At 47.9% G+C, this 27405-nt stretch overlaps 4 protein-coding genes and 1 pseudogene across 4 annotated transcripts in view; 2 read left to right on the top strand and 3 right to left on the bottom strand.

Annotated features, from left to right (window-relative positions):
• Positions 1–896: 896 nt before the first annotated feature.
• Positions 897–2417, bottom strand: LOC136316060 (serine/threonine-protein kinase MARK2-like). Its single transcript, XM_066247802.1, has one exon. It carries the CDS (start codon positions 2415–2417, stop codon positions 897–899), a length of 1521 nt encoding a protein of 506 aa, XP_066103899.1.
• A 1242-nt stretch (positions 2418–3659) lies between these two features.
• Positions 3660–13697, top strand: LOC136316307 (solute carrier family 22 member 2-like). Its single transcript, XM_066248295.1, has 6 exons — positions 3660–3725; positions 6031–6145; positions 8872–9151; positions 9963–10071; positions 10597–10709; positions 13528–13697. Exons 3-6 carry the CDS (start codon positions 9028–9030, stop codon positions 13650–13652), a joined length of 471 nt encoding a protein of 156 aa, XP_066104392.1. The 5' UTR covers positions 3660–3725; positions 6031–6145; positions 8872–9027; the 3' UTR covers positions 13653–13697.
• Positions 13698–17779: 4082 nt separating this feature from the next.
• On the bottom strand, positions 17780–19801 carry LOC136316059 (uncharacterized protein DDB_G0287625-like). The gene is made up of 2 exons (XM_066247801.1): positions 19740–19801; positions 17780–18311 (listed from the first exon to the last, which is right to left on the bottom strand). The coding sequence occupies exons 1-2, from the start codon at positions 19799–19801 to the stop codon at positions 17780–17782; spliced, it is 594 nt and encodes a 197-aa protein (XP_066103898.1).
• Positions 19802–24348: 4547 nt separating this feature from the next.
• Positions 24349–25495, bottom strand: LOC136316058 (solute carrier family 22 member 2-like; annotated as a pseudogene).
• A 388-nt stretch (positions 25496–25883) lies between these two features.
• LOC136316057 (microtubule-actin cross-linking factor 1-like) overlaps positions 25884–27405 on the top strand; it is a 91825-nt gene continuing 90303 nt past the window's right edge. Inside the window, 2 exon segments of the mRNA XM_066247800.1 lie at positions 25884–26051; positions 26574–26723. Coding sequence (XP_066103897.1) covers positions 25884–26051; positions 26574–26723 — 318 coding nt within the window.

Raw genomic sequence — 27405 nt, 5'->3', positions numbered from 1 at the left:
AAGCTGTGTACCATCTACAGAATTCACTTTGGGAGGCTCTGAAAGCAGCTCAAAAAGAGGGATTATGAGGGTGGCTATCAGTACATATGAAAGGTAAGTGGGAGGTTGTCTGACTTTAAAATGCAGATATAATTGAAATTTATGATATATTCCCTTTTGAGGGCAACTGTAGACTCCTTACATGGAGAAAAATCCAACTTCCAGAGGTTAAAAGTGAGGTCCATATGCTGCTCTTTGGAAAAGAACTATCTTACATTTTAAGATAAGCTGGATTGTAAAGACAGTCAGTAGTTTTAACAAATAATAGGACAGATGCTCAGAATTCCAGGCATTGGTTTGCAATTGAGCTGTTTCTCCCAGGGGCAACTTTGCTGCCTACTCAAGGACTAATTGCAGAATTGTGGCAAGGATTTTAAACACACACACAAACACAAATCATGGTTAATGATTTTCCTAAGAAAAGTTGGAAAGTGCAGCTAAGAGAAAATATACCTGTTATTCAGCATTTAAAATACTGACTTCACCTGCATCTTGCCTTCACCATCAACACGTCAAACTGGTGTGACTTTTGCCCTTCGGACTGTTGACTTTGTCTTGGATGGGCCACAACAGAGGCATTTTAAAAAGCCTCTTAAGAACCTCCTGGTCACCCTCCGCCAGCCGTGGCGGTGGCCAGGAGAGGCTGGGGTCCCACCATCAGGCAGCCCAGTCCTTTCTTCTTGGGTTCTACTCCCGCAGCTGGTGTTATGGCTGCTGGTTGTAGGGGAGGAGCGCACAGAGTCAGGCTGGAGCTCTGGGCTGCAAGCAGCATTCATGTTCTCTTGGCTGGTTGGTGGAGCACTGGCCCTGCCCTCATGGGTGGATGGTGGAGCTCCGGCCCAGGAAGCTAGACCAGATTATGGAGCACTGGCCCGAGAGGCTGGGCCAGATGGTGGAGTGCTGGCACAGGGGGCTGGGCCGTATGGTGAAGCTCTGGCTCGGGACTTGGGGCTGGATGGTAGAGCACTGGCCCGGGACTTGGGGCTGGATGGTGGAGTGCTGAGCCAGGACTTGGGACTGGATGGTGGAGTGCTGACCCGGGAGGCTGGGCCAGATGGTGGAGTGCTGACATGGGAGTCTGGGCCAGATGGTGGAGTGCTGGCCCAGGAGGCGGGGCCAGATGATGGAGTGCTGGCCTGGGAGTCTGGGCCGGATGGTGGAGCACTAGCCCAGGAGGCTGGACCAGATGGTGGAGTGCTGGCCTGGGAGTCTGGGCCAGATGGTGGAGCAGTAGCCCGGGAGGCGGGACCAGATGGTGGAGTGCTGGCCCGGGACTCTGGGTTGGACATACCTTCTCCTGAGATACTGGCAGAGTCCTCCTCCACCGAAACCTGGGCTGAGGGAAGGACGATGTCAAGAGACTGAGGGCAGGGCCTTAAGGGGACAGTGCTTCCCTTCCTCTTATATTTCCTGGCCTCCAAGAGGAGGTAGGTCCCCATTATGTGATTGTATGACTGTCCCATCAGCGCCTTCCATATCTCAGGGTGCTGGAAGCCAATGCAGTTCATTTCTGCTACAATTTCGGGGTCCAGGTTGCCCCGGGGCACATCGCCGTATGGCTCTAGTTGTTCCTTTTGGCTGTTAATTACCCATGGATGTTGGAAGAGTTTGTCAGCAGCTGACCTCTCGCTGGGATTGAGAGCCATTAAGTTCTTGAGTAAGGCTTGACTCTCCACTGACAAATAACCTGGTATTCTGAAGTTCCCAGTCATGATGTTCTTTTTCACTTTAGTTAAGTCCTGGCCCCTAAATGGTGACCATCCCATTACCATGTGAAAGGAAATTACACCGAGGCCCCAGATATCCACCTTCTGGCCCTCATAAGTTTGCTCCAGCAGCATCTCAGGCGCCATACAGTTCACAGTCCCACAGTATGTTTTCAGTTCATCCCTTTGCACCTTCCTCCCTAAACCAAAGTCTGTTATTCTGATATTTTTATCCACATCGACCAGGATATTCTCCAGCTTCAGGTCCCTTTGCACGATATTCAGCCTGTGGCAGTACTGAAGGGCCAAAAGGAGCTGTCTAAAAATGCATCGTGCTTCTGCATCAGTGATTGGGCGGTCCCTTAATAAATAATCAAAGAGGTCACCACCGCTGACATACTCCATGATGATGTATAGTTTGGAGTCCCTGACAATCACCTCCACCAGCTTGACCACATTTGGATGGTTTAATGTTTTAAGGAACTCAACCTCCCAGATGGCGTTTGGGCAGTCCTTTAAACTTACAATTTTTATGGTGATGCATATGCCCATTAGGACGTGATGGGCTAGCTTAACTGTGCCAAAGCCCCCTGTGCCCAGGGTATGAACAAAGATATGATTCCCCACGTCGCCCATCATCCACCAAGTTGTTGCTTCGTAGTCAGCAAACATGGTGACTTGGCGATGTTGTAAATTCACGCCTTAACCAAATCAAGATCCAGATACACTAGTCCAAGTCACAGTCCGAGTTCCAAATCCAATACAATAAATCTGAGTCCACAAATCAAAATCCAAAGAGAATTGTCCAAAACAGTCCAAATCCAAATCCAAATCACAGTCCAAACGTGTCTAAAACCTCAGGTCACTGTAACGCTCCCTGGGCCGTAAAAGACAAAATGCTCAGCTCAGCCAGGGCCTTATATAGGTTACTTTGTTATTCCATCACAATGGTGCCCTTATGAGGTCAGAGCCAATCACGGCCAATCATGGCTGAGCATATACCACAGTGTTTTTTCTCCCTTTTGTGTTCCATGACCCTTTTACTAAAGAAAATAAAGAACCCCCCAAAAGCTTTCTGTTTATGTGAGATAGTAAATAATGATTAATATTGACTATATTGGAAATAAAAATCTATGATGCAAAAAAGTAAAATAAAATAAATAAAAGTAAAAAGTCTGGCCCTTGCCTTTGGGGCATTGAGGACAGTTGTTCCCAGCCCAAGGACATCAGTTCCAATGTGAGGTTGCCAGTTCGACCTTGGAATCATGCATGCTGAGGTCATTAGCTCTAACCCTGTGGCACTGGCTAGAGCCCCAGTCAGGGCACATATGAGAAGCGATCAATGACACAACACAGTGCAACAATGAGTTCATGCTGTAGTGTTCCCTGTGTCTAGCACAGTGAGTGGCAACACAGTACAAAATACTGTGTTTCCCCATGTATACAACACACCTATGTATAAGATGCACCTTAATTTTGGAGCCCAAAATTTGAAAAAAAAAATGTATTACATAAAGTTATTGAACTCAAGTTTTATTCATTATAAAATTTATACAATTCCTTATCACTGTCAAAACTCCCATCTATTAGCTTGTCCTCATTTGTGTCTGATGACGAATCACTGTCTTCTTATATTGCCTCGTCATCAGTTCACTCTTCCGTTTCATGGAAAGCCAGGGTCCACATTTCAGGGACAGAGGTCGAGAGCTTCCACCATGTTGGAAACCAAAGGGCTTTTTACTTCAGGCTTGAACGTTTCCTATCTTGGATCTTACAGTTTTCATATTATTTATCTGGTGTTTAAGTTGGCTTCTAGTGGTGGCACCCTTTGAAGAGAATACAATATGACTGTTCTTTCTCTGTCCCTTCTCAGAGGAAACTTCGGGATACAGATAGCAGAGTATGGCTCTCACATCCCCACTTCCCATATCCATGCCCAAAGCAGACATCCCTGATCAATCACAGCAGTCTTTGTCCCAGGTAAGACCAACATGGGACCCCACACAGACCGTAACAATCCATCTGAGTTCCCAGGGCCAGAGAAATGCACTTGTCACCCTGCCCAAGGGAAACATGGAAAATAGCAGACACTTCAGAAATTCCTGCTGTGCAGGAAAGCAAGAGAGAGGCTGCATTTTCAACCAAAACTCTCCCATACAACAAACCCAGGATGCTTCATTCCTGGACAGACCCACCTGGTCTTCCCATAGTTGTCTAAGAATTAGACATCTCGACCTTCCCAGAAAATCTGTTTCTCCTCCAAAATCCAGTAAAACTCTAAGAGCAAGCCTTAGCTCCATCCCTGTGTCCATGTATGGCAGACACCCCTGGGCCACCATTCCCATTTGGAGTTCTTGATTTCTGACCTGGATGCTGCCATCTTTCCTTCCGCATCACCATCCTCTACCCTACACATTTAAAATTCTAGCTCCACCTTGTCGCTCTCCTGCTTAAAAGTCTCTCGATGATTTTGTTCTCCACAGAATAAAGACCCAGTGCTTTAGCATGACAGAAAAGTTCACCTATTATCTGACTTCTGACCACCTCACAAATACCCCTTCTTTCCACTTTCACTCAATAGAATCAAACTTGATTTACCTACAACTTAACTGACTTCATGATGTGATGACATTTTCAAAAGGTCACTCAAGGTGCAGAGTAGAGAACAGGTATTTTGGGGGGATGAATGCAGGAAAGAGGATCAGGGGAGTCTGTTGCCATAGTCCTTGCAGGAAAGGACAAGGGTCTGAATGGAGATGGAAGGTGTGGTTATGAGGAGGAAGAATTAGAAGCAGTATCAATAAGGTGGCAATGACAGAGCTGGGGACTGAGGTGGAGGCTTAGAGGGGGCAGGTACTGAATGGATGACACCCCGAGCGCCAGCTGGGCGTCCATGTGCTGGTGGCGTGTGCTCAGAGAGACAGGCAAACAGAGGAGGGGCGGGTGTGGGGGGGGAAATAGAGGCGAGCTTGGACAGGAGGAACTTTGGGGCTGCAAGGACATCACCATGCAGATGTCCAGGGGCAGTTACTCTTCTTTTTTAAAACTTTCTTTTTTTTAAATTCATTTTAGAAAGGGGGTGGAGAGAGAGAGAGGAGAGAGAGAAGAGGGGGAGGAGCAGGAAGCATCAACTCCCATATGTGCCTTGACCAGGCAAGCCCAGGGTTTGTAACCGGTGACCTCAGAATTTCCAGGTCGACACTTTATCCACTGCACCACCACAGGTCAGGCCGGCAGTTACTTTTCAGGATCAGAAGTTCAAGAAAAATTCACGTCATTGTAGCTCTGATGGTGGATGAGATCATTTAGAGAGGATGAGAGGGCCAGGGGAGGAAGGCAAGGGGGCAGAATTTTTGGAAACCAAGCTAAGGAGGAGAACCCGAGACTGAAGAATGAGGTGGCCCCAGTGGGGAGTAAAAAGGAGGTGCAGGGGCAGAGGGGGTGTGGAAGTCACAGTAGGAAGGACTCGTGCAAGCCTCACCTGATTGGTGATGTTGAGCACCTTCTCATGCACCTGTTGGCCATGGAGATGTTTTCTTTGGGGAGAAAGATACCTATTCAAATTCTCTGTCCAGTTTTAAATCAGGTGTCAGTGTTTTTGCTATTGAGTTTTAGGAGTTTTGTTTTTTTGTTTGTTTGTTTGGTTTTTGTATTTTTCTGAAGCTGGAAATGGGGAGAGACAGTCCGACAGACTCCCGCATGCGCCCAACCGGGATCCACCCGGCACGCCCACCAGGGGCGACGCTCTGCCCACCAGGGGGCGATGCTCTGCACCTCTGGGGCGTCGCTCTGCCGTGACCAGAGCCACTCTAGCGCCTGGGGCAGAGGCCAAGGAGCCATCCCCAGCGCCCGGGCCATCTTTGCTCCAATGGAGCCTTGGCTGCGGGAGGGGAAGAGAGAGACAGAGAGGAAGGAGAGGGGGTGGTGGAGAAGTAAATGGGCGCTTCTCCTATGTGCCCTGGCCAGGAATGTAACTCAGGTCCCCCACACGCCAGGCCGATGCTCTACCGCTGAGCCAACCGACCAGGGCCTAGGAGTTTTTTATATGTTTTGGATATTAACCTATGATCAGATGTACGATTTGCAAATATTCTCTCGATTGAGTGGGTTTCCCTTTCACTGAGTTGGTGGTGTCCTTTGCCGGGCAGCCCCTGGACAATTCTATTTCCTGTGTAGTAGCCCTACTGTGTGCCTCACAGACAGCTGGTTATGGCTGCTGGGGAAAGGGGGCCAGTACAATTTTTCCTCCACTAATGACACAGTTGACACTTGCACTGTCCCCTAGGTGTATCCCTGAGTCCCCAAGATGGCTAATCTCCCAGAACAAGAATGCTCAAGCCATGAGGGTCATTAAGTACATCTCAAGGAAAAACAGAAAGTCAGTACCTGCGTGCCTTCAGGTGAGCCAGCAGCTGTGAGGTCAAGTCCAGGGCCGTGAGGAGGAAGATGCAGAAAACCTGGTCCTGTCACCAAGAGCTGGTCCTGTCACCGAGGGGTGGTTCCTGTCACCGAGGGGTGGTTCCTGTCACCGAGGGGCCAGTTCTGTCACCGAGGGGTGGTTCCTGTCACTGAGTGGCCGCCATGTGCCCAGGGTGCTTCTGTCGTACAAGATTCATGGTTCCTGGGTCAAATGTCTTACATAGGTGGACAACATAAACCTGAAAGGAAACCCCCATAAAATCACTTAGAAGTCAAATGAGGAGCCTCAGGACTGCCCGGGCCCCTGCGCCTGACCATCAACGTCTGGTTTACCTCCGAGTCCGCCAGTGGCCCCGTGGACGGAGGTCTAATTCAGAGGGAAGAGTCTGATCAGGGGACAGACTTTCCAGCACAATCACATCTTAGAATTCAAACACCGGGGATAGAAAGTGTTCCGAGAGTTATTCAGCACCCCTTCCCTTCCAGAACAGAAGGCACCGAGGCAGTCTGTTTTCTGGGCTGTGCGTGGTTTGCCCTCAGTAGACCTTCCTGCTTTAACTTAAAGCTTCTCATCTGGCAGGGGCTGGAAAAGAGAAAATCAGGTTTATTGGGAAAGCATGTTGCAAGGAGAGTAAATCATTTCTGACCAAGGAGCTAAGATGGAAAACAGTGGGAATCTGAGATTTTACGCGACACTCAGATTGAGGATTTGGGAGCTCAGAGGCCTCTTTTTTTTTTTCACTTCCTCTCTGGTTTCCTGGGGGCATGAGGAGGGGGCTGGAATACACATTCTTTTCCAGTAATGACTGGCAATAGCACTGGTTCTTAGGTTTTAGATTTCTGCAGAGATTAGTCAGAGAACAAAGCAGGTGAGGGGCATTGTCAGGCCAGAGATCACCGCTCAATTACTGGCGATAAGTCTGGTCAGTGCTGGACCAGCTGGAGGTTTGCTCCTGATTCCTTGGTCTCTCACACACCATCCTGTGAGGCTCAACCACCCCACCATGCTTTCCCTATATAGGGTCACTTTAAATGTGTGTGTGGGTTACCCCACCGCCCTGAGTCCAGCTTCCTTGCCTAGGAAACAGGCAGCCCTGTGTGTGCAGGGCTCTGCTCAGTCCTGGCACATTATCAGCATGCAAGGGACTATGATTACACCCTGTATGACCCGGGGACACCATCACTGAATATGAAAAGTGGTTCTTATTGTTTCTACTCTTAGAGCCTCAGAGGAGATGAAGAAGTTGGCAAGAAGTTGAAGCCTTTGTTTCTCAACCTGGTCAGAACCCCTCAGATAAGAAAACACACTTTAATCTTGATGTACAACTGGTAATGAACACTTTTCACCTTAAATCCTTCCCAATGCCTTCAACCCCTACCGTCCACTTTGGGGAAGGGAAAGCCGTAGCCCAGTTCCAGTATTGGCAGTGATGGTGGAGAGCCGGGCGGGCTCATGGACAGCAGGCTTCCTGATACCGTATTTGTTAGACGCTGACAGCAGCTTCCAGGTCTAAACATCAGCCGGTGTGTTCTCAACCTTGGCTGCACCTTGCAATCACCTGGGAGATTTTTAACTATTAAGGCTGGACTCGTTCTTGCCAAGGATACTGTTTAATTAATTGAGAGGAGGACCCAGGAACCAATATTATTAAAATATACAGCCAAAATTTGAGAGCGAGTGGTATCGATCAATCGATGATGGGTGTGGAGATCTCCTGATTGTATAGGGCTGGCAACGAAACACCCTTTTTTTTCTCTTTTCTACCTGGAGAAACAACTTTTGAACAAGAATAAACCACAAGAATAAGCCAGCAGCTCAGCAATCCAGCAACTTCAGCTTGAAGGCATTCGTGGTCTGAGAGCTCTGAGCCGCAGCCCCGTGCTGAGCCCTCCTCCCAGGTCGACACGGGGCAGGAGCGGGGACAGGGGCGGGGACAGCTCGCACCAGCCAAGGGAATGTCTGAACCCCTGGCAGAGGCAAAGCTCCTCAGGAATTAATTAAGCAACCGGCACAAATCGCATAGATTGGCCTCCGTGTTCTTCTTTCCTTGCCTGGATAAATTGTGACCCTTGAAAAGGACCCTCATGTTGTCCATTACAGACAATGCACACTTTCAGCCCACACACTAGACACGTGGTCAAACTTTGGTGAAGAAGAGAAGCCTTACCCATTGGCTCACCTGGTTTCACAAAATCCGAATTAAGTAGTCAATTCTTGGGTTTCAACAGCATGAGCAGACCACAGAGAAATCATGGACAACCACCATCTGTCTGGTTTTATTAAGCAATCACTCTATTAAGACATTTCTTCTTGCCTTTCAAAGTTGACCAGGGAATGATACCTTTTTCATTAGGCAGGAGCTAGAAAAGAGAAATTCTGGCTAATACCGTATTTCCCCATGTGTAAGTCGCACCCTTTTTTGAAAATTTTGGGGTCTAAAAACTGGGTGTATCCTATACAGTGGTTGTAGTTTCCTTTTTTTTTTTTTTTTTTTTTTTTGCATTTCCCACTTTTTCACACGGATGAGGGGTGGTATGAATTTTATGATGAATAAAACTTGAGTTAAGTAACTTTATATAATACATTTTTTTTCAAATTTTGAGCTCCAAAATTAAGGTGAATCTTATACATGGGAAATATGGTATATTAGGAACTCAGAGTAAGATGACAATGAAAGGTGACTACAGCCAACCCTTGTTTTTCCAGAAGTCTCCTTGCGCCGGTGACTTGCTCTCAGAGCCGGCCCAGACCTGAGCTCTTCTCCCTGTCCAGGTTCTCGGGTTCCGCCCTCTACCAGGACCTCATCATGTATACAGGCCTCACGGGGGCAGTGTCTAGCTGGACTTCTTTATCTTGGCCCTGATGGAATTCCCAGCTGCCCTCATCATCATCCTCTCCATCGACCGCGTGAGTCGCCGCTATCCATGGGCTGGATCGAATCTGGTGGCGTGGGCAGCCTGTCTAGCCTCAGTTATTATCCCCGATGGTAAGTGTCAGGCCCAGCTATGGTCTTGCTCTCCAAGATCCTAAGAAGAGGGCTGTCACAGCCCTTTGATAGGAAGACCATGTTATTTATTATCCAAAGTAGTTTGGAAAAAATAAACAAAATATCTAGCATCTTTCTGACACACTCATCGGCCTTTGAGAACAATCGCAGCCAAAGGCTGCCTGATGTCACACGATGACATCCAATTGCTACAAGCCATCCAGCTGGCCCAGAGCAGAGAGCACGGGCTTTGGTGTGCAGCTGGCTCAGGGTTCAAGTCCTTTTCCAGCACGACACTTCTCAGATGTTATTTAGGCAACTCCCTTGACCTCCCCAGTGTCCTGCAGAATTAATGAGAAAACGGCATCAATGAATAATTATTCAGCTCCTTTCCTTTCTTGTAAAATACTTTCTCAGTGAAGGGGAGTGAAACTGTTACAACAGAATTCTCTTAGCAACATGGAGCTTTGCTTGAATCCTTCAGTTATTAGCAACTATTTCGAATATGCCCATATGTTGCTATTTCTTTAGTGTGGCCTCTAATAGACTCAAGTTGGCCCAGCTTTGGAAACTGATATAATTCTGTTGTCATTAATGGCCGAGGTCTCAGGTTAAAGGAGTATTAAAATTGTGTCTAAAGTTAAAACTAAACAGACGTGTAGAATTTGCTGGCATTGTCCTGACTGTGAGAAGAACCAACTTCACTGTCTTGTCCCAATCTGGAACCTGGGGTTTCCCCTTGCAAAGGCCCCTGGAGCACAGTTTGAAAACCAGGGATAGTGCAGTGCATGAAGTGCTGTGTTTCCCTCAGATCTCCAATGGCTAAGAGTGACAGTCGCTTGCTTGGGTCAAATGGGGGTTACACTGGCCTACGAAATGGTCTGCCTGGTCAACGCGGAACTGTACCCCACGTTCATCAGGTGAGCACGTCTTCCTCCGCGGGAAGAGGGTGGGGAGGGGGGGCATTTGCTCCTTGGCTAGAACACCACAGGTGCCGGTAGAGGACACTTGACTTTTCAAAACACAGGTGCAGAAAGATGAGAATTGAAAGGCAGTAGGCAGGTCACATCTCACACTTACAGGCTGGGGTAAAGCACAGAAGATGAGTGGAGAGTGCAGGAAATCTGAGCCGCAGGAGAGGACCAGCAGAGGCAGCGGGTGGAAACAGCGCGAATGGGACCCCAGACACAGGGAAGCCGGGGGTAACAGTGCAGGGAAAAATCACCCCCCCCCCAGCGTTTCCACGGGAATGAATATAAAACCAACCTCACAGAATACAAGCGAGAGGTGGAACATGTATCGTTCACGTGTACTGAAAATAACACGAACATGTTTCTCAGTTCATGACACTGTACTGATTTGGGGCATCATTTACTGGAGATGGGATGAGACAGCACACTACACTGTGATAGGTTAAAAGGTTAAATTGGCCCCCTGCCTTTCAGGAATCTGGGTGTCCTAGTCTGCTCCTCCATGTGTGACATTGGCGGCATCATCACCCCGTTCCTGGTATACTGGCTCACCGAGGTCTGGCATGAGCTCCCGCTGGTAGTTTTTGGTAAGAAATCCTAAGAGATGTTGAATGAAAACCTATTTTTCCAGGGAGACTCCATTCTTCTACCTCAACAGAGGTGCCTGTTAGTAACTACTCAGTACGACTAGTAAGCAGTAATACCGTCAATGTCAGTAATACTAGTTTTAGTAATCGTGTCAATAGCTCCTAATGCTCAGGTATGGGAATCATTAGGACCCCCCGGAGAGGTGCCAAGTCAGGGAAGAATGCGGTGGAAGGAAGTGTCCCTGAAGAAGCCCCTCGCTCTCTCCTCTCTGGTTTCCACCCTCCTCGGATCTCTCTGTCAAAGAGCTCACTCACTCTGTCTGCCTCCTCCAGAGCCAGACGTAGAAAAGTACGGACCTTCACTTCACTGCTTTAAGAAAAGGCTGTGGAACTTGACAAAGAGCAGCTGCAAACCCAGCGGAAACAGAGACCGTGCACGAGCACTCGGAGCCCCTGTGGGGGTTGGGCACCGCCTCAGCTCCCTCCAGCAGTCAGGTCGAAAGGGGCACATGCTTCTCCTCGGGCTGCAGGAAAGCACAACGCAGAGCCCGCCCCGCCCCCGCCAGCCTGCCGGACAGACAGTGACAGGGACAGATCTAATGATCAGGGAGGAACACACAGAGGCCTTTGTTGACACAAAGTCCACAGACCGTGAGAGGGGGCTGGGCACCCTGGGCAATGCCATTCCTTCACACCCACGGCCTTCGCCCACAGCCATAGACGACGGGACAGTCCTCCCCTCGGCGGCCACCCAGATGCGGCCTCAGATTCACACACAGCACATTCACCTTTGCACGCCAGCTGGGACTTCCCAGCACCCTCTATTGTCCCCTTTAAGACTCATTCTGAGCCGGTTCCCATGTGACAAAAACATGCCACTTGTCACCGTGGGCAAGCAGCACTCACTGCATGTGGGAGGAAGAAGGGACCATTGCTTTTCTCCTCACTCTGACGTTGTCACACACAAGTGTCCCTGCTCCTTCCTCTACTCAGGGGATCTATGAGGGGACATTCCCACTGCTGTTGTCCTGCCAGTTAAAGCTCCAGGCCACATGAATGCCACCCCAATCCAGCTTAACAAGATGGCCAAGGTCGGGAGCTCTTATCCTGAGATAACCACGACGTGGTCACAGAATATCTGGCACTGTTTACGGGATGTGCATGCCCCAGATGTCTTCCTCCCCCAGCACTGTCTGAGGGACCTGTCCCCAGAGCCCCCTTCCATCTTGAGAAAGTGCCATCCCACCCTCGAGACTCCTTCCTTCCTGGGAGGACACTGGAATGAGCTCCCTCTCAACCACTCCCTTAGGTGGGCAGCAAGTTGTCCATGGGTCCCTGGGATATTTCTGGGCAGAGAATGGCTACTTTGAGTGTCCTTAAGTTATTTAAGAAAGCAATGCAAAGCCCAGACCCAGGAGATCCACTGGTAGGTTGTAGCTGCATTTCAACACTTACAGTAAACTCTGTGATGACTCTCCATTATATTTTTGCTAGTACAGTAGTTTCATCTTCTTCCCTCACCAGCTTTTAATCTGAGTTGCTAACAGGAGTCAAAACTAATGGTTTTACATTTCAACTTCTTTCCCTTCCTTTTCCACACAATCATAGTGTACCAATCCCGGTCTTGAAACGACCAGAAATGAAAACCTAGAAGCCTGAAAATCAGCAAACCGGCACGTTTGGATAATCGGCATGAAAGAGCAGGGGGAAGGGGATAAGGGGAGCACTGGTGAACTAGGCTGATCTTTGCAAATACAAAATGCTAAGTGGATGGTAACAATAGAGTTTCTTATCTTCATAATTCAGGCCAGAGACTCAGAACCGCTGAATAAGTTCACTGTGTGAGTTACAACCAAGTGTGTCTTCAGAGGTTTGGAGAGGTGTTTGAGGGGCTGGCTATTTAGTTCACTCTATGCGGCAGGCACTGTTCTAAGTACTTAACAAATTGAGCCTCAGACTGGGAGGAGGGCATGTCTCCCCACATTCTGGAGAGGAGTCCGGAGCCTCGGGGAGTGGGCAGAGCTTCCCAGAGCACGAGAACCAGTCAGCAGGTGCCCGGCTGGGGGCAGGCCCCCAGAACCACTGAGCTCTGGGGCCTCTACCCCCACCATTTCCTAAGGACTCAAAAGTGGGAGTCCAACATGCCTCTTTCTGAAACTCTGAGACTAGTGAAGCACCTACATCCCACTTCCTGCATTCATAACAGAAAAACATATAAAATGTAAGCTTAACATCTCAAACCTTTAACGAGAATTTAAGAAATAGAAACATAATGTTTGCTGTTATGCCCCCCCCATATACCAAAAATTAGAGACAAAAAAAATTAGGAAATTATTAAACACCTGAACTCGAGATCAAAGTCCTGGCTATACTTTTTAACGCTGTCTCACAGTAACACTTTAAAAGTGACTCATTACTTCTACTTGCCAGTGATGATAAAAGTTTCTGACGCAGTTTTCCTTCCTAAGTGCTTTATGTTGGCAAGGTTATGTTCTTTCTTTTCTTAGAGTTGATTTTCTTTTCCACAGTTATTCCTAACCCCAAAGTTCCTTACTCTTATGGCAAGGTCCTCCAGCCCAGAATAACTTGACTCAAAATGTGAAGTATTTCATCTCCCTATAAGGCAGTGTCATCCAACAGAGTTTGGGATCAGCCAAATATTTATTGGTGGAGAGTAGGGTTGTCAGGTAGCAAAGAAATTTGTTAAGTATAAAAAAATTACACACACAAAAAGGGTTTTTTTAGAAATAAGGGGAGTTCTAACTATAGACCCCACTGCTTCCCTGCTTAACGTGCTGCGCCTCTGTATGGCTTCCAGCTGTGATCGGCTCGGTGGCCGGAGGACTGGTGCTGCTGCTGCCAGAGACCAGAGGGAAGACCTTGCCCGAGACTATCGATGAGGTTGAAAACATGCGGAGGTACGGAGCTGGAAGTCCCACCTGAACTAACTCACGCGTGTGTTCCGCCTGCGCGGAGGCCGGTCGGAAGGAAAGAGGAGGGAGACCCTCTCTCCTATCACACACGTTGAGATCAATCCCAGCAGAATCAGGCTTGCGAGTACAAATGAAGAAACAGTAAAATAATAAAGAAACTGTAGAAGACCTTTCTTCCACCTTTGTAGTGGGGGAGGTCTTTGTAAATACGGCCAAAAATCCAGGACCCGTTAAAAAACATGGTCAGTAAGTTGTAAGTTTGCTTTCACAAAAAAATGTTAAAATCTGCATTAAAAAGTTACTCTAAGCTTTAAAATACAGCAGACTTTAAAATATACAGCAAACTTAGATAAAATATTTACTCCTCTCTCCAAAGGGCTAATTTCCACAATTTGTAAAGAGCTCTAACAAAATCAAAAGAGTAACCACTCAATAGGAAAAAAAAAGAATAAATGAGCAAAGGATTTGAACAGATAATTCAGTGAAAAAGAACTTTTTTTATTTTTTAAATAATTTTATTTTTTTAATGGGGCGACATCAATAAATCAGGATACATATATTCAAAGATAACATGTCCAGGTTATCTTGTCATTCAATTATGTTGCATACCCATTACCCAAAGTCAGATTGTCCTCTGTCACCTTCTATCTAGTTTTCTTTGTGCCCCTCCCCCTCCCCCTTTCCCTCTCCCTCTCCCCCCTCCCCCCGTAACCATCACACTCTTATCTATGTCTCTTAGTCTCACTTTTATGTCCCACCTACGTATGGAATAATGCAGTTCCTGGTTTTTTCTGATTTACTTATTTCACGTCGTATAATGTTATCAAGATCCCACCATTTTGCTGTAAATGATCCGATGTCATCATTTCTTATGGCTGAGTAGTATTCCATAGTGTATATGTGCCACATCTTCTTTATCCAGTCATCTATTGATGGGCTTTTTGGTTGTTTCCATGTCCTGGCCACTGTGAACAATGCTGCAATGAACATGGGGCTGCATGTGTCTTTACATATCAATGTTTCTGAGTTTTTGGGGTATATACCCAGTAGAGGGATTGCTGGGTCATAAGGTAGTTCTATTTTCAGTTTTTTGAGAAACCACCATACTTTCTTCCATAATGGTTGTACTAGAAAAAGAACTTTTAAACATATGAAGATATGCTCCCCCTCCTGAATCAGAGACGTGCGAATGCACGCCGCATTAGGGTCCCCTCGGATGCTTGATGACCAAGCTGCTTGGGGACACACTGTGGCGGGAAAGACTGTGGAGCAAATGTCTTCAATGGCCAGCAGGGGACAGGCTGGAAACGTCTACAAGGGGCAATCTGACCACAGTATAAAAATTGCCAATGTCCATACCCTCTTACCTCGCAATTCCACAAGTCTAGGAGTCTGGGTGGGCACTAGCAGAGGCTCAGGACTGTTCTTTAAGGCACTTTGTTAATATGTAACAAAATTCTGCCCGTTGATCTGGAGACCAGTTATATAAGTTATAGTAGATCATTCAATAAGATATCATACAGCCATTGAAAAGACTAAAGCAGCTTTGTAGACACTGGGAAGGCAAGTTCTCCAAGACATGTTATTAATGAAAAAGGCAAAAAATAGAAAGTATAAATTCTACAGTTTGTGGGGAAAAGAGGAAAAATGCACATGGAGTAAATAGATAAGCATATTTACTTGTATCTTTGGAAAGATATTCAAGACCCATAACACTGGCTGTCACAGAATTGGGTAACTGTGGGACCACAGGGGGAGGGAGACTTGTCAATGTATACTTTTTGTACTTCCTGAATTTGAAGCCATATCAATCTATTCAAAAAGTAAACTTAAAAAAATGCAGAGAAACATATAGGAGACACTCCCTGCAGGTTTGTTCATGCAGTAGGCTTAGATATCTTCATTTTGTCCATTCTCCATTTCTGGCCTCCTGGTGCCATGAACTGACCTGAATGTCATCCGCTCTACAAAGTGTTCCTGTTGAACGCGTTCAGTATTCAGGCAAATCTTGCGGCGAAGGATCTCCAGGGTCTGAGGCTTCCCCTTGGGCTCGAAGCTTAGAGTTGGGAGAGGCCTTTGAATCCATCCAGAGGTCACATGGGCAGCCCGCCAGAGCAGGGTCTCAAGGGCTTTGCTTGGCCCACTAGGTACTTTTTAAAGTGGGAAATTCCACATGAACTGGATTTCCAGGATCTGTTCACATAAACCACCAGAAGATGGATAACCCTGAGAAGGCACTTCCTCTTGCGGACAAGTTGCAGGAGCTGTGTGATGGCTCAGCAGTTGGAGGGCGTGCCCACTGGAGTCGGCCCCCACCCCCCAGGCCCTGTTCTCCTGTGCCTGGTGTGTGTGCACTTTCTACCTGGCACGTGGTAACATTTGAGTGTGAGATCCTCGATCTAGACAACCCTTCCCCTGCACCCTGATCTCGATGCAGTGTCCCCTGCACACAGGCCCCTCCCCATGAGGACAGACTGTATAATGTGTAATGTTCTATCCCAGAGCGTAGCCCTGAGCAGGTGCTCACCGATAGTTCTGGAATCAATGCTGAGTTCCTTCCCGAGTCCCTGACTGAGGTCCCTGTGGCCAGCTCTCGTTTCAGGAAGGAGGAGCCGGGCCCTCAGGACAGGCCTTCCCGTTTCCTGTCCCTGTGGTCTTGCCTCCCCCAAGCCTCAATTCTTCATCCGTAAATGGGACAACAGTTCCTGCTCCTTGGATTTTTGTAATGACCAGGTGAGGTAACACAGACAAAGTGCCTGGCTCGTACACTTCTAATAACCACTGTTATTAGTCATTAAAGTTTTCATAGCTGTTGTATAAAACAGAGAATATGCACCTAGATGTTTTATTGGAAATCCATTTTAAAACATGTTCTGCATATTTTGAGACACATACACCTGTACTTACAAGGGTTTTCCATTTTATCAGGTGGTTCAAAGAGGCTAAAGAGTTATTTTGAAGATTAACTCTGTTATTTTTTATTCTGTCTATTTCTGTGATTAACACATACTTCTATGAAGACTTTCACTTTCCTTTTTCTGCATTACTGCACCCAGCTTCCTTTTCAAAGATAGAATACGGACCTGCAGAGACCTCGGGGAACTGCAGAGGGGCGTGGGCGAGGCAGGGTTGGGAGGGTACCTGCAGACAGACGAGGACAGCCTGAGTGAGGACGGATGTCTGGGAACAGCAGGCAGACCGCACGTGGCACCTGGGGGTTGGCATCTGGGATACCTCACTCAGGAGAGCTGACACCAGGCAGAGTGTCACACACTGAGAGAGACCCAGCAAGAACAGCGTCTGTCGGAAGCCCCTGCCCACCACCCAAGTCATTCAGTTCCTAAGGGCACTAAGCCCGTCCTAGTTACAAAGATAGACTTTGACTTTTAATGTGTTCTGTATTTCATCTCATGAGCATGTTTTCTTTTCTGTAAAATTGGAGCAATAGCTAATATTTACTAAGTGCTTTCCACCAGTGCCTCCCAAGGCCTCTCGTTCAATCGTTGCAACAAACAACCTTTGCAACGGGCATTAGTAGTAAGTCCATTTGACAACTGAGAAAACTAAGGCAAGACTTTTCCAGGGTCACACAGCCAGTAAGTGACAAAGCCAAGGTTCTAGTTCTGGCAGCCGAGTCCAGGGCCCATGCACACGTAGGGCTGGGTCCACAGGTGGGACAATGACAGTGAGGTGCTCAGTGCCAGGCCGCACTTAGTTACCAGCCAGTCAACATGGTGGCTGTTGTTGCTGCAGATACTTTTGTTGGCTACTGTTGTTCCTTCTATTGTGGTTCCTGTTGTTGAGGCTGTTCTTATTGCTGTTGTTGCTATTGTTGATGTTTTCACTTCTGTTGTTTCTGCAGCTGTTACTGCTGTTATTGTCCCTGTTTTTGTTGTTTCTGCTCTTGTTATTGTCACTGTTGTTATTGCTATTATTGCTGCCGCTGTTTCTAATGTTGTTGCTGCTATTGTTATTCCTGTTGTTGCTGCTTTTGTTCCTGCTGTTATTGCTGCTATTGCTGTTGTTACTGCTCTTATTGTTGCTGTTGTCATTCCTGCTGTTGTTGCTGCTGCTGTTGTTGTTTCCACTGCTGGACCTGCTGCTGCTGTTCCTGCTGCTGCTACTATTGTTATTATCTCAGCTATTATTATTGTCACTATTGTTGCTGCTGCTGCTGATGTTATTGCTATTGCTGCTGCAGTTGTTTCTGTTGCTGTCACTACTGCTGTCACTGCTGTTGTTGCTGCTGCGACTGCTGTTACTTCTATTGCTGCTGCCATTATTTCTCTTGCTGTCCTTCCTGCTGTCATTGCTGTTCATGTTGCTGTCATTGTCCTCACTATTGTTGCTGCTGCTATTGTTACTGTCATCCCCACTATTGTTGCTGCTGCTATTATTGTTGCTGCTGCTATTATTGTTACTGCTGCTGCTATTGTTCCTCTTGTTGCTGCTATTGTTGCTGTCATTGTCCCCACTATTGTTGCTGCTGCTATTGTTCCTGTTGTTGTCCCCACCATTGTTGCTGCTGCTATTATTATTACTGCTGCTGCTATTGTTCCTCTTGTTGCTGCTATTGTTGCTGTTGCTGCTGCTATTGTTGCTGTCATTGTCCCCAATATTGTTGCTGCTGCTATTGTTGCTGTCATTGTCCTCACTATTTTTGTTGCTGCTATATGACACATTCCAGCCGCAACGAGTCTATAACTGGGTCCCAAACGGAAAAAGAAATGGAATTGAATAAATTATACACAGAAACTTAAAGATATACACACACACAGATATGTTCCAGAGGACGCCACAGCAAACAGTCTCTACTGTTCCTCAGTCATGACGTAACTACTCCCAAAAGTGCATCCACCTTTATTCATGAAAAAAACATGGTCCATTCAACTAAGTTTCTTAGGCAATCTAAAGACAACCCCCACCATACCATTCAAATCCAACTTTACACTAATAAGAAATGAGCTTCCAGCCTCTTCTGGAGAACATGAATGAGACAAATGAAAATCCGGTATAGCTCTTTGTTCACTAGGAAGGTGAGGTGGAGGTTGGGACCAGCACCTCTATCCAGATTTGCAAAAATACCCCGTTTATTTATTCAGTCCCCAAAAAAGAACCATAAATCCATGTTAGATTTATATATTTATATCTTCCCACAGTGGAAGATGTGCTCAACTGATGAACGTGGGGTACAGTTCCGCATTGACCAGGCATACATTTCGTAGGCCAATGTAACCCCCATTCAACCCAAGCATGCAACTGTCACTCAGAGCCATTGGAGATCTGAGGGGAAACACAGCACTTCATGCACTGCACTATCCCTGGTCTTCAAATTGTGCTCCAGGGGACTTTGCAAGGGGAAACCCCAGGTTCCAGATTGGGACAAGACAGTGAAGTTGGTTCTTCTCACAGTCAGGACAATGCCAGCAAATTCTACATGTCTGTTTAGTTTTAACTTTAGACACAATTTTAATACTCCTTTAACCTGAGACCTCGGCCATTAATGACAACAGAATTATATCAGTTTCCAAAGCTGGGCCAACTTGAGTCTATTAGAGGCCACACTAAAGAAATAGCAACATATGGGCATATTCAAAAGAGTTGCTAATAATTGAAGGATTCAAGCAAAGCTCCATGTTGCTAAGAGAATTCTGTTGTAACAGTTTCACTCCCCTTCACTGAGAAAGTATTTTACAAGAAAGGAAAGGAGCTGAATAATTATTCATTGATGCCGTTTTCTCATTAATTCTGCAGGACACTGTGGGGAGGTCAAGGGAGTTGCCTAAATAACATCTGAGAAGTGTCGTGCTGGAAAAGGGCTTGAACCCTGAGCCAGCTGCACGCCAAAGCCCGTGCTCTCTGCTCTGGGCAAGCTGGATGACTTGTAGCAATTGGGTGTCATCATGTGATATCAGGCAGCCATTGGCTGCGATTGTTCTCAAAGGCCGATGAGTGTGTCAGAAAGGTCCTAGATATTTTGTTTATTTTTTCCAAACTACTTTGGATAATAAATAACATGGTCTTCCTATCAAAGGGCTGTGACATCCCTCTTCTTAGGATCTTGGAGAGCAAGACCATAGCTGGGCCTGACACTTACCATCGGGGATAAAAACGGAGGCTAGACAGGCTGCCCCCGCCACCAGATTCGATCCAGCCCATGGATAGAGGCGACCCACGCGGTCGATGGAGAGGATGATGATGAGGGCAGCTGGGAATTCCATCAGGGCCAAGATGAAGAAGTTCAGCTAGACACTGCCCCCGTGAGGCCTGTATGCATGATGAGGTCCTGGTAGAGGGCGGAGCCCAAGAACCTGGACAGGGAGGAGAGCTCAGGTCTGGGCCGGCTCTGAGAGCAAGTCACCGGCGCAGGGAGACTTCTGGAAAAACAAGGGTTGGCTGTAGTCACCTTTCGTTGTCATCTTATTATTGCTGTTCCCTCTATCCACTGCTTTTACACCACCTGACCCACTGCGATGGCTGGCTGTGACTTCAGAACCAAGACAGGCAAAGAAATTATGCTCACATATAAAGCTATGCTATATATATCCTGCTCACAAATATTAGAGGATATTTCAAAATGAATATGAAGCTATAAAATATCCCCTAATTTTTGTGAGCAGTGTAGACACAGCACAGCGGGGTGATCGAGCCTCACACGATAGTGTGTGAGAGACAGAGGAATCGGGAGCAAACCTCCAGCAGGACCAGCACTGACCAGACTTATCGCCAGTACCTGAGGGGTGACCTCTGGCCAGACAGTGGCCCACGCCTGCCTGCTTTGTTCTCTGACTAATCTCTGCATGGATCTAAAATGTAAGAACCAGGGAGAAGGGAAGGGGGGTGGAGAGGGGCACAAAGAAAACAAATAGAAGGTGACAGAGGACAATCTGACTTTGGGTGATGGGTATGTAACATCATTGAATGACAAGATAACCTGGAGATGTTTTCTTTGAATATATGTACCCTGATTTATTGATGTCACCCCTATAAATTAATAAAAACTTATAAAAAAAAAGAACCAGTGTTACAGCAGTCATTACTGGAAAAGAATGTGTATTCCAGCCCCCTCCTCACGCCCCCCAGGAAACCAGAGGAAGTGAAGAAAAAAGAGGCCTCTGAGCTCCCAAATCCTCAATCTGAGTGTCACGTAAAATCTCCGATTCCCACTGTTTTCCATCTTAGCTCCTTGGTCAGAAATGATTTACTCTGATTGCAACGTGCTTTCCCAATAAGCCTGATTTTCTCTTTTCCAGCCCCTGCCAGATGAGAAGCTTTAAGTTAAAGGGGGGAGGTTTACTGAGGGCAAACCACGCACAGCCCAGAAAGTGGACGCTTCGGTGCCTTCTGTTCTGGAAGGGAAGGGGTGCTCAATAACTCTCGGGACACTTTCTATCCCCGGTGTTTGAATTCTAAGACGTGATTGTGTTGAAAAGTTGTCCCCCTGATCGGACTCTTCCCTCTGACTTAGACCTCCGTCCACGGGGCTGCTGGCGGACACGCAGGTAAACCAGACCTTTGTGGTCAGGCGCAGGGGCCCGGGCAGTCCTGAGGCCCCTCATTTGACTTTTACATAATTTCTGGGGGGGTTCCTTTCAGGTTTATGTTGTCCACCTATGTAAGACATTTGACCCAGGAACCATGAATCTTGTATGACAGAAGCACCTTGGGCACATGGTGGCCACTCGGTGACAGGACCAGCCCCTCAGTCACAGGACCCACCCCTCGGTGACAGGACCAGCCCCTCGATGACAGGACCAGCCCCTCAGTCATAGGACCCACCCCTCGGTGACAGGACCAGCCCCTCGGTGACAGGACCAGCCCCTCAGTCACAGGACCCACCCCTCGGTGACAGGACCAGCCCCTCGGTGACAGGACCAGCCCCTCGGTGACAGGAAAGGCCCCTCGGTGACAGAACCGGGTTTTGTGCATCTTCCTCCTCACAGCCCTGGACTTGACGTCACAGCTGCTGGCTCACCTGAAGGGACGCAGGTACTGACTTTCTGTTTTTCCTCGAGATATACGTAATGACCCTCATGGCTTGAGCATTCTTGTCCTGGGAGATTAGCCATTTCGGGGACTCAGGGATACATCTAGGGGACAGTGCAAGTGTAAACAGTGTCATCAGTGGAGGGAAAATTGTATTTTCCCAGCAGCCTTAACCAGCTGTCTGTGAGGCACTCAGTAGGGCTACTACACAGGAAATAGAATTGTCCAGGGGCTGCCCAGCAAAGGACACCACCAACTCAGTGAAAGGGAGACCTACTCAATCGAGAGAATATTTGTAAATCGTACATCTGATCATAGGTTAATATCCAAAACATATAAGGAACTCCTACAACTCAATAGCAAAAACACCAACATCTGATTTAAAACTGGACAGAGAATTTGAATAGGTATCTTTCTCCCCAAAGAAGACATCTCCATGGCCAACAGGTGCATGAGAAGGTGCTCAACATCACCGTTCAGTGGGGACGTGCAAACTAACCATGGCGAGGGACACCTGTTAGAACAGCTACTCACCAAAAGACAGGAAATAACAAATGCTGGTGAGGATGTGGAAAAAAGACAACCCTTGTGCACTGTTGGTAGAAATAAAAAGTGGTGCAGCTACTAACAAAAACAGTGTAAAGTGTCCTCAAAAATTTTCTATATAGAGCTACCGTATGATCTAGCAATTTCACTTCTGGGAATATATCTGAAGAAAACAAAAACACTAATTCTGAAAGATACGTGAAACCTCCCATTCATTGTAGCATTATTTCCAACAGCCAAGATAGGGAAACAACCCAAGTGTCCATTGGTGAATGAATGGACAAAGAAAATGTTATACACACACACACACACACACACACACACACACACACACAATGGCATATTATTCAGCCATAAAAAGAGAATGAAATCTTGCCATTTCTGACAACATGGAGGGACCTGAGGGACATTACAATGAGTGAAATAAATCAGACACAGAAAGACAGGTGCATTATGATTTCACATAGATGTGGGATCTAAGGGGAAGAACAAGCTCACTGATACAAGGAACAGATTGGTGGTTCCCAGAGGGAGGGGATGGGGGTGCATGAAATGGGTGAAGGGGGTCAAAAACGACAAATTTCTGTTTAAAATAAATAAGTCGTGGGGATGTCGTGTATAGCGTGATGACTATAGTTCACAATACTGTGTTGCATATTGAAAAGTTGAAAGGGGCCCTGGCCAGTTGGCTCAGCGGTAGAGCGTCGGCCTGGCATGCGGGGGACCTGGGTTCGATTCCCAGCCAGGGCTCATAGGAGAGGCGCCCATTTGCTTCTCCACCCCCACCCCCTCCTTCCTCTCTGTTTCTCTCTTCCCCTCCCACAGCCAAGGCTCCATTGGAGCAAAGATGGCCCGGGCGCTGGGGATGGCTCCTTGGCCTCTGCCCCAGGCGCTAGAGTGGCTCTGGTTATGGCAGAGCGACGCCCCGGAGGGGCAGAGCATCGCCCCCTGGTGGGCAGAGCGTCGGCCCCTGGTGGGCGTGCCGGGTGGATCCCGGTTGGGCGCATGCGGGAGTCTGTCTGACTGTCTTTCCCCGTTGCCAGCTTCAGAAAAAAATACAAAAAAAAAAAAAAAAAAAAGAAAAGTTGAAAGGTAGTAGGTCTTTAAATCCCTCATCACAAGAAAAAAATTCTGTGAAATCGTGCAGTGGAATGTAGAATATTTTCTCCTTCTAATGCTGACTTCCACTCAGCCCTGTGCAGGAAGCCGCGGGTCTCCTCTCCAGAGAGTCCCCACGGACACCCTGGGGAGCAAACCGCACAGAGGGTGCAGGTGAACACCCAGGTCTGAGCCACATGTCAGCTCAGGGGGGCTCCAGGCCTTTTAGTTGTGAGAACTGGAGGGAGGTGGGACGTGGGAGTATGTGGACCGTCTCAGGGAAAGCGGACATACTATCTGTGTATCATTCTGAGAGCTGACTTCTTAATGGAATGAGCTGAGAGTGTGAGATTGGAGGGCAGGAGAGCTGATATGCCAGACTGCACAGAGTGCACCTGCCTAGAGGACATGGGCACCCCTGCACATCAGGACTAGAGCTGCTTGGGTCTGTGTCTGCAGAGGATTCTGAGCGGCTGGGCCACGGGTGATGGGAGGAGGGGCCGTCTGGACTGCTCTGGGTCATTCCTCAGGGACAGAGGGTGGCTCTGTGAGCTGGGCTCGGGTTGGAAGTTTTTGTAGGAGCGCGGTGGAGAGAGGAACCAAGGATGATTCCTTGGCTAAGACCTGATATCAGAGACAGAAGGCTTTTGTGCTCAGTAACAGTCAACCCACAGCTCCCAGCATGGTCCTCTTCACTGTGACATTTCCGGGAAGTTTTCTAGGTCACACGGGGTTTGTGTTCAGCTCTGGCCACTCACAGTTCAGGAAGCAGAGTCGGTTTGGCCAACTGCTGTCTGAGCTGGAGGACCAAGAAAGTGGAGGATGTGGGGACTGGGTCTGAGAAGGCAGGAACTGGAAATGGCTAGCCCAGAGGTGGTGTGTCTGGCGTATCCAGTCAAAGGACTGACTGGTGGAAGAGCAAGGGAAGTAACTTTTTTGAAACTCTAAGTGCAAAGTTAGGAGTACTGGGTAAACTCGACAGGGGTGTGAATTCTGGCTCAGCAAGCAGTGTCCTGGACCCGAGCTTTGGGTTCCGCCATAAAAGGGCTCACTTGATGTGGAAACAGCATTAGTCATTATGGGGTTCTGGCAGAGGCTGGGAGGTCATTTGTTCGGGGCACTGCTATGGGGCCCTGGACCAGAAGAAGGACAAGAGGGCCCCTAACGTTACCTGATCTCAAAGAGCTGACGGTCTTCAGGGACATACAGTCAGGTCACACAATGTCATGTCAACAGTTGACCCCAACAAGCAGTGAGATGTGAGAATTACAGAGATGCATGCGTAATGCCACCTGGCTGGCTTCAGGGAAGGTGAGGCTTGCACGGGGTCCTTCCTCTGTGACTTCCACACCCCCTCTGCCCCTGTACCTCCTTTTTTCTCCCCACTGGGGCCAGCTCATTCTTCAGCCCCGGTTTCTCCTCCTCAGCTTGGTTTCCAAAAATTCTGCCCCCTTGACATCCTCCCCTGGCCCTCTCATCCTCTCTAAATGATCTCATCTACCATCATAGTGACAATGATGTGAATTTTTCCTGAACTTCTGATCCTGAAGAGTAACTGCCCCTGATAGTCTGCATGCCTGTGGTTTCCTGTGGGTTTAAAGCCCCTGTGACTCTGATCTCTCTCTCTCATCATTGAATTTTCTCTGTGTATAGCCTTGTTGGGCACATTTCTCTCTCTGTGTAATACCCTTGGGTCAGAAACCCTGAATTTCTTAAGAGCTATATAAGAATCTGGACGGTGTGATGTTTACCTCATTCCTGACATCACTGTTTTCTGTCCAAAGTGCATGTCTGGCTTCTTCCTTAAGAAAAGTGGTTCTCACCTCGGTCACGATGGAGGAGCCGGGCGTGTCGTACACCCAGCCATGCTGACAGGGGCCCAGCGGCAGGTGGCTCTTGTTGGTGGCCAGGACGGCCAGCGGGTCCACACAGCCCAGGGCGCTCTGGTTCCAGTCCGCCTCGTAGCTGCGGCAGTGGCGGGGGAAGGTGTGAAGTTCGGCTCCTCGGCCGGGCTCCAGCCACAGCACCGGCTCAGCTCAGCCACGCCGGGGCTCCGGCAGCGGTGGTCGGGGGTGAAGCCCAGGAAGACGATGCCCACGTAGATGGGGGCGAAGGCGGCGGAGAGCAGAGCGAGGAGGAAAAACGTTTGCTTCTGGAAGAAGTTGAACTCCCCTACGTGCTCTAGGATGTCATCCACACTCGGCATTCTTGCTGTAGGCAGAAGTCCTGATGCGTTTCCCTCCACGGCCACACTGTCCCCGAGAGAGGCTGCGGCCAGCTCAGCACAACTCTTGACCAAAAGTCAAAGTGTGAGTGTGAGTTTGCTTTAGAAAGAGGGCAGCTTTTGGTCCAGACCTTCCTGAGATCTGGCCGGCCCCCAGCTGTGCCCTTCTCCAGAGGGAGCTTGTCCTGCTACTCTCCTGATGTGCCTGAGCAAGTAACAGGGCCAGATGTTGTGTTGAGTAACGTTGCTCCTGAAGAGCTTGCACAGCCTCCTACCAGCGGCACAACCAATCCTTCCTCTGTGTCACAGTGGGAGACACCTGAGCACTTGCATATCATGGACCTGTTCATCTTTCCCTCGTGTACCAAGTGTCCAGGAAATTAATATATGCGTAGCTCACCCACACAGTCCGCCTTTTCTCCAAGGCTCCGCAGTGAACGCACAAGCACTTGGCCATGCCCGCCAGCGGCTACTGACGCAGGGACTGGACCAGAGCCCTCGCCGGTATTTGAGGAGCTGTGCAGACCCTTCCACCGGTCTGCACTACAGACAACGGCATGTGCCCCGGACGTGTGGCGCGGCTGTTTATTCGGGGTTTTCTCTGCATGTTATAATTCTACTTTTTAAAAAAAATGCCAGTTCTCGCCTTTCAACTCTGAAGTGTCCTTCCCTTGACCCATTTGTAAGGAAAAATATTTGCCACACTTGTAGGTCAAGGGTGAGACAGGAGCGTTCTCATCCTGCTGTCTTGTGTTCCCAGATATTTCTGCCTGTGGTCAGGGTGCCCCATCAGCATGGTGTTGGGTGCACCCAGATGCCAGGGAAACAGGCGACCCATCTTCCTGGTGGGCTAAAAAATACTGGCTGCATGGGGGAGTTGCCCCGTGAAGGTGGCCTGTTGGTACCTCCACATGTGAGAACACCAGACATCGAATCCAATTTTCTTTCCTCCTGTTCTCATCTCCCACCAACTTTGTCATCCTGAGCTATAACCTTGTTTTATATTTCAGGGAATTATCTTGTTTTTGTAGAATGAAAGTTATTAATTGTCTCTTGGCCCCTTTGCATTTTAATTAGACCCTGCAGAAACAACAAAATACTTGTCACCAGAAACTGGAGGATCTTTGCAGCTGGGTAGGACAGGCGGAAAGAGCATTGGTGGGCCACCAAGGCAGAGCCACCCAGCAGGATCTTTCTGCTTTGCAGAAGAACCAAAGTGACTCGAAGGTCAGTGTGGGTTAATTCATTTCTTAAATTCCTTCAACAAATATTTATAAAAGGTTGCTAGATATCATGCATAGTGCTTAGTGCTACCAACATGCTGGTAAATATCCCTGCTCACATGAAGCTTACCATCTAGTAGAAGGGTCAAGTGTGTGTGTGTGTGTGTGTGTGTGTTTGTGTATAGAATCATGATAATGTATAAGTATTATTAATTATGTCAGGAAGGAAAAGTTACAAGAATGTATAATAGAGAGACCCAATCTAGTCTGGGATATCAGAACAGTTTACCTTGAAGAAGTGTCGCTTAAACCGAGAAATGAAGGACACACAGGGTTGAAGGCATGAAAGGGTAAGAGGAGGAAGAGAATATGCAGCTTGTGTATCTGTGTTGGTGAGAATGGGATTGAGCCCCTCACTGTCCAGAACTGAAAGACAGCTAGTTCAGTTGGATTGAAAAGAACACAAGAAAGAAAGATTAGTGACTAATGAGGCTGGAAACTACTCGGAGGTGCCCACATCATGCTGGTTCTTACAGGCTGCAGTAAGGATAAGGAGAGGATGGAAGACCAACCAGGCCTCGACTCAGCTAGAATCCTGTTGTCAACTCTCATTACACAGTCAAAATATATTCAACACGTTTATGGGGTTCTTCATTTTTGTCTTCCCTAAATATTTGGTCAGAAAT

Source organism: Saccopteryx bilineata, chromosome 12, assembly GCF_036850765.1.
Source record: "Saccopteryx bilineata isolate mSacBil1 chromosome 12, mSacBil1_pri_phased_curated, whole genome shotgun sequence".
NCBI classification, from domain to species: Eukaryota; Metazoa; Chordata; class Mammalia; order Chiroptera; family Emballonuridae; genus Saccopteryx; species Saccopteryx bilineata.
The sequence above is the reverse complement of the archived record's forward strand: the minus strand, read 5'-3'. Positions and strand labels throughout refer to the sequence as shown.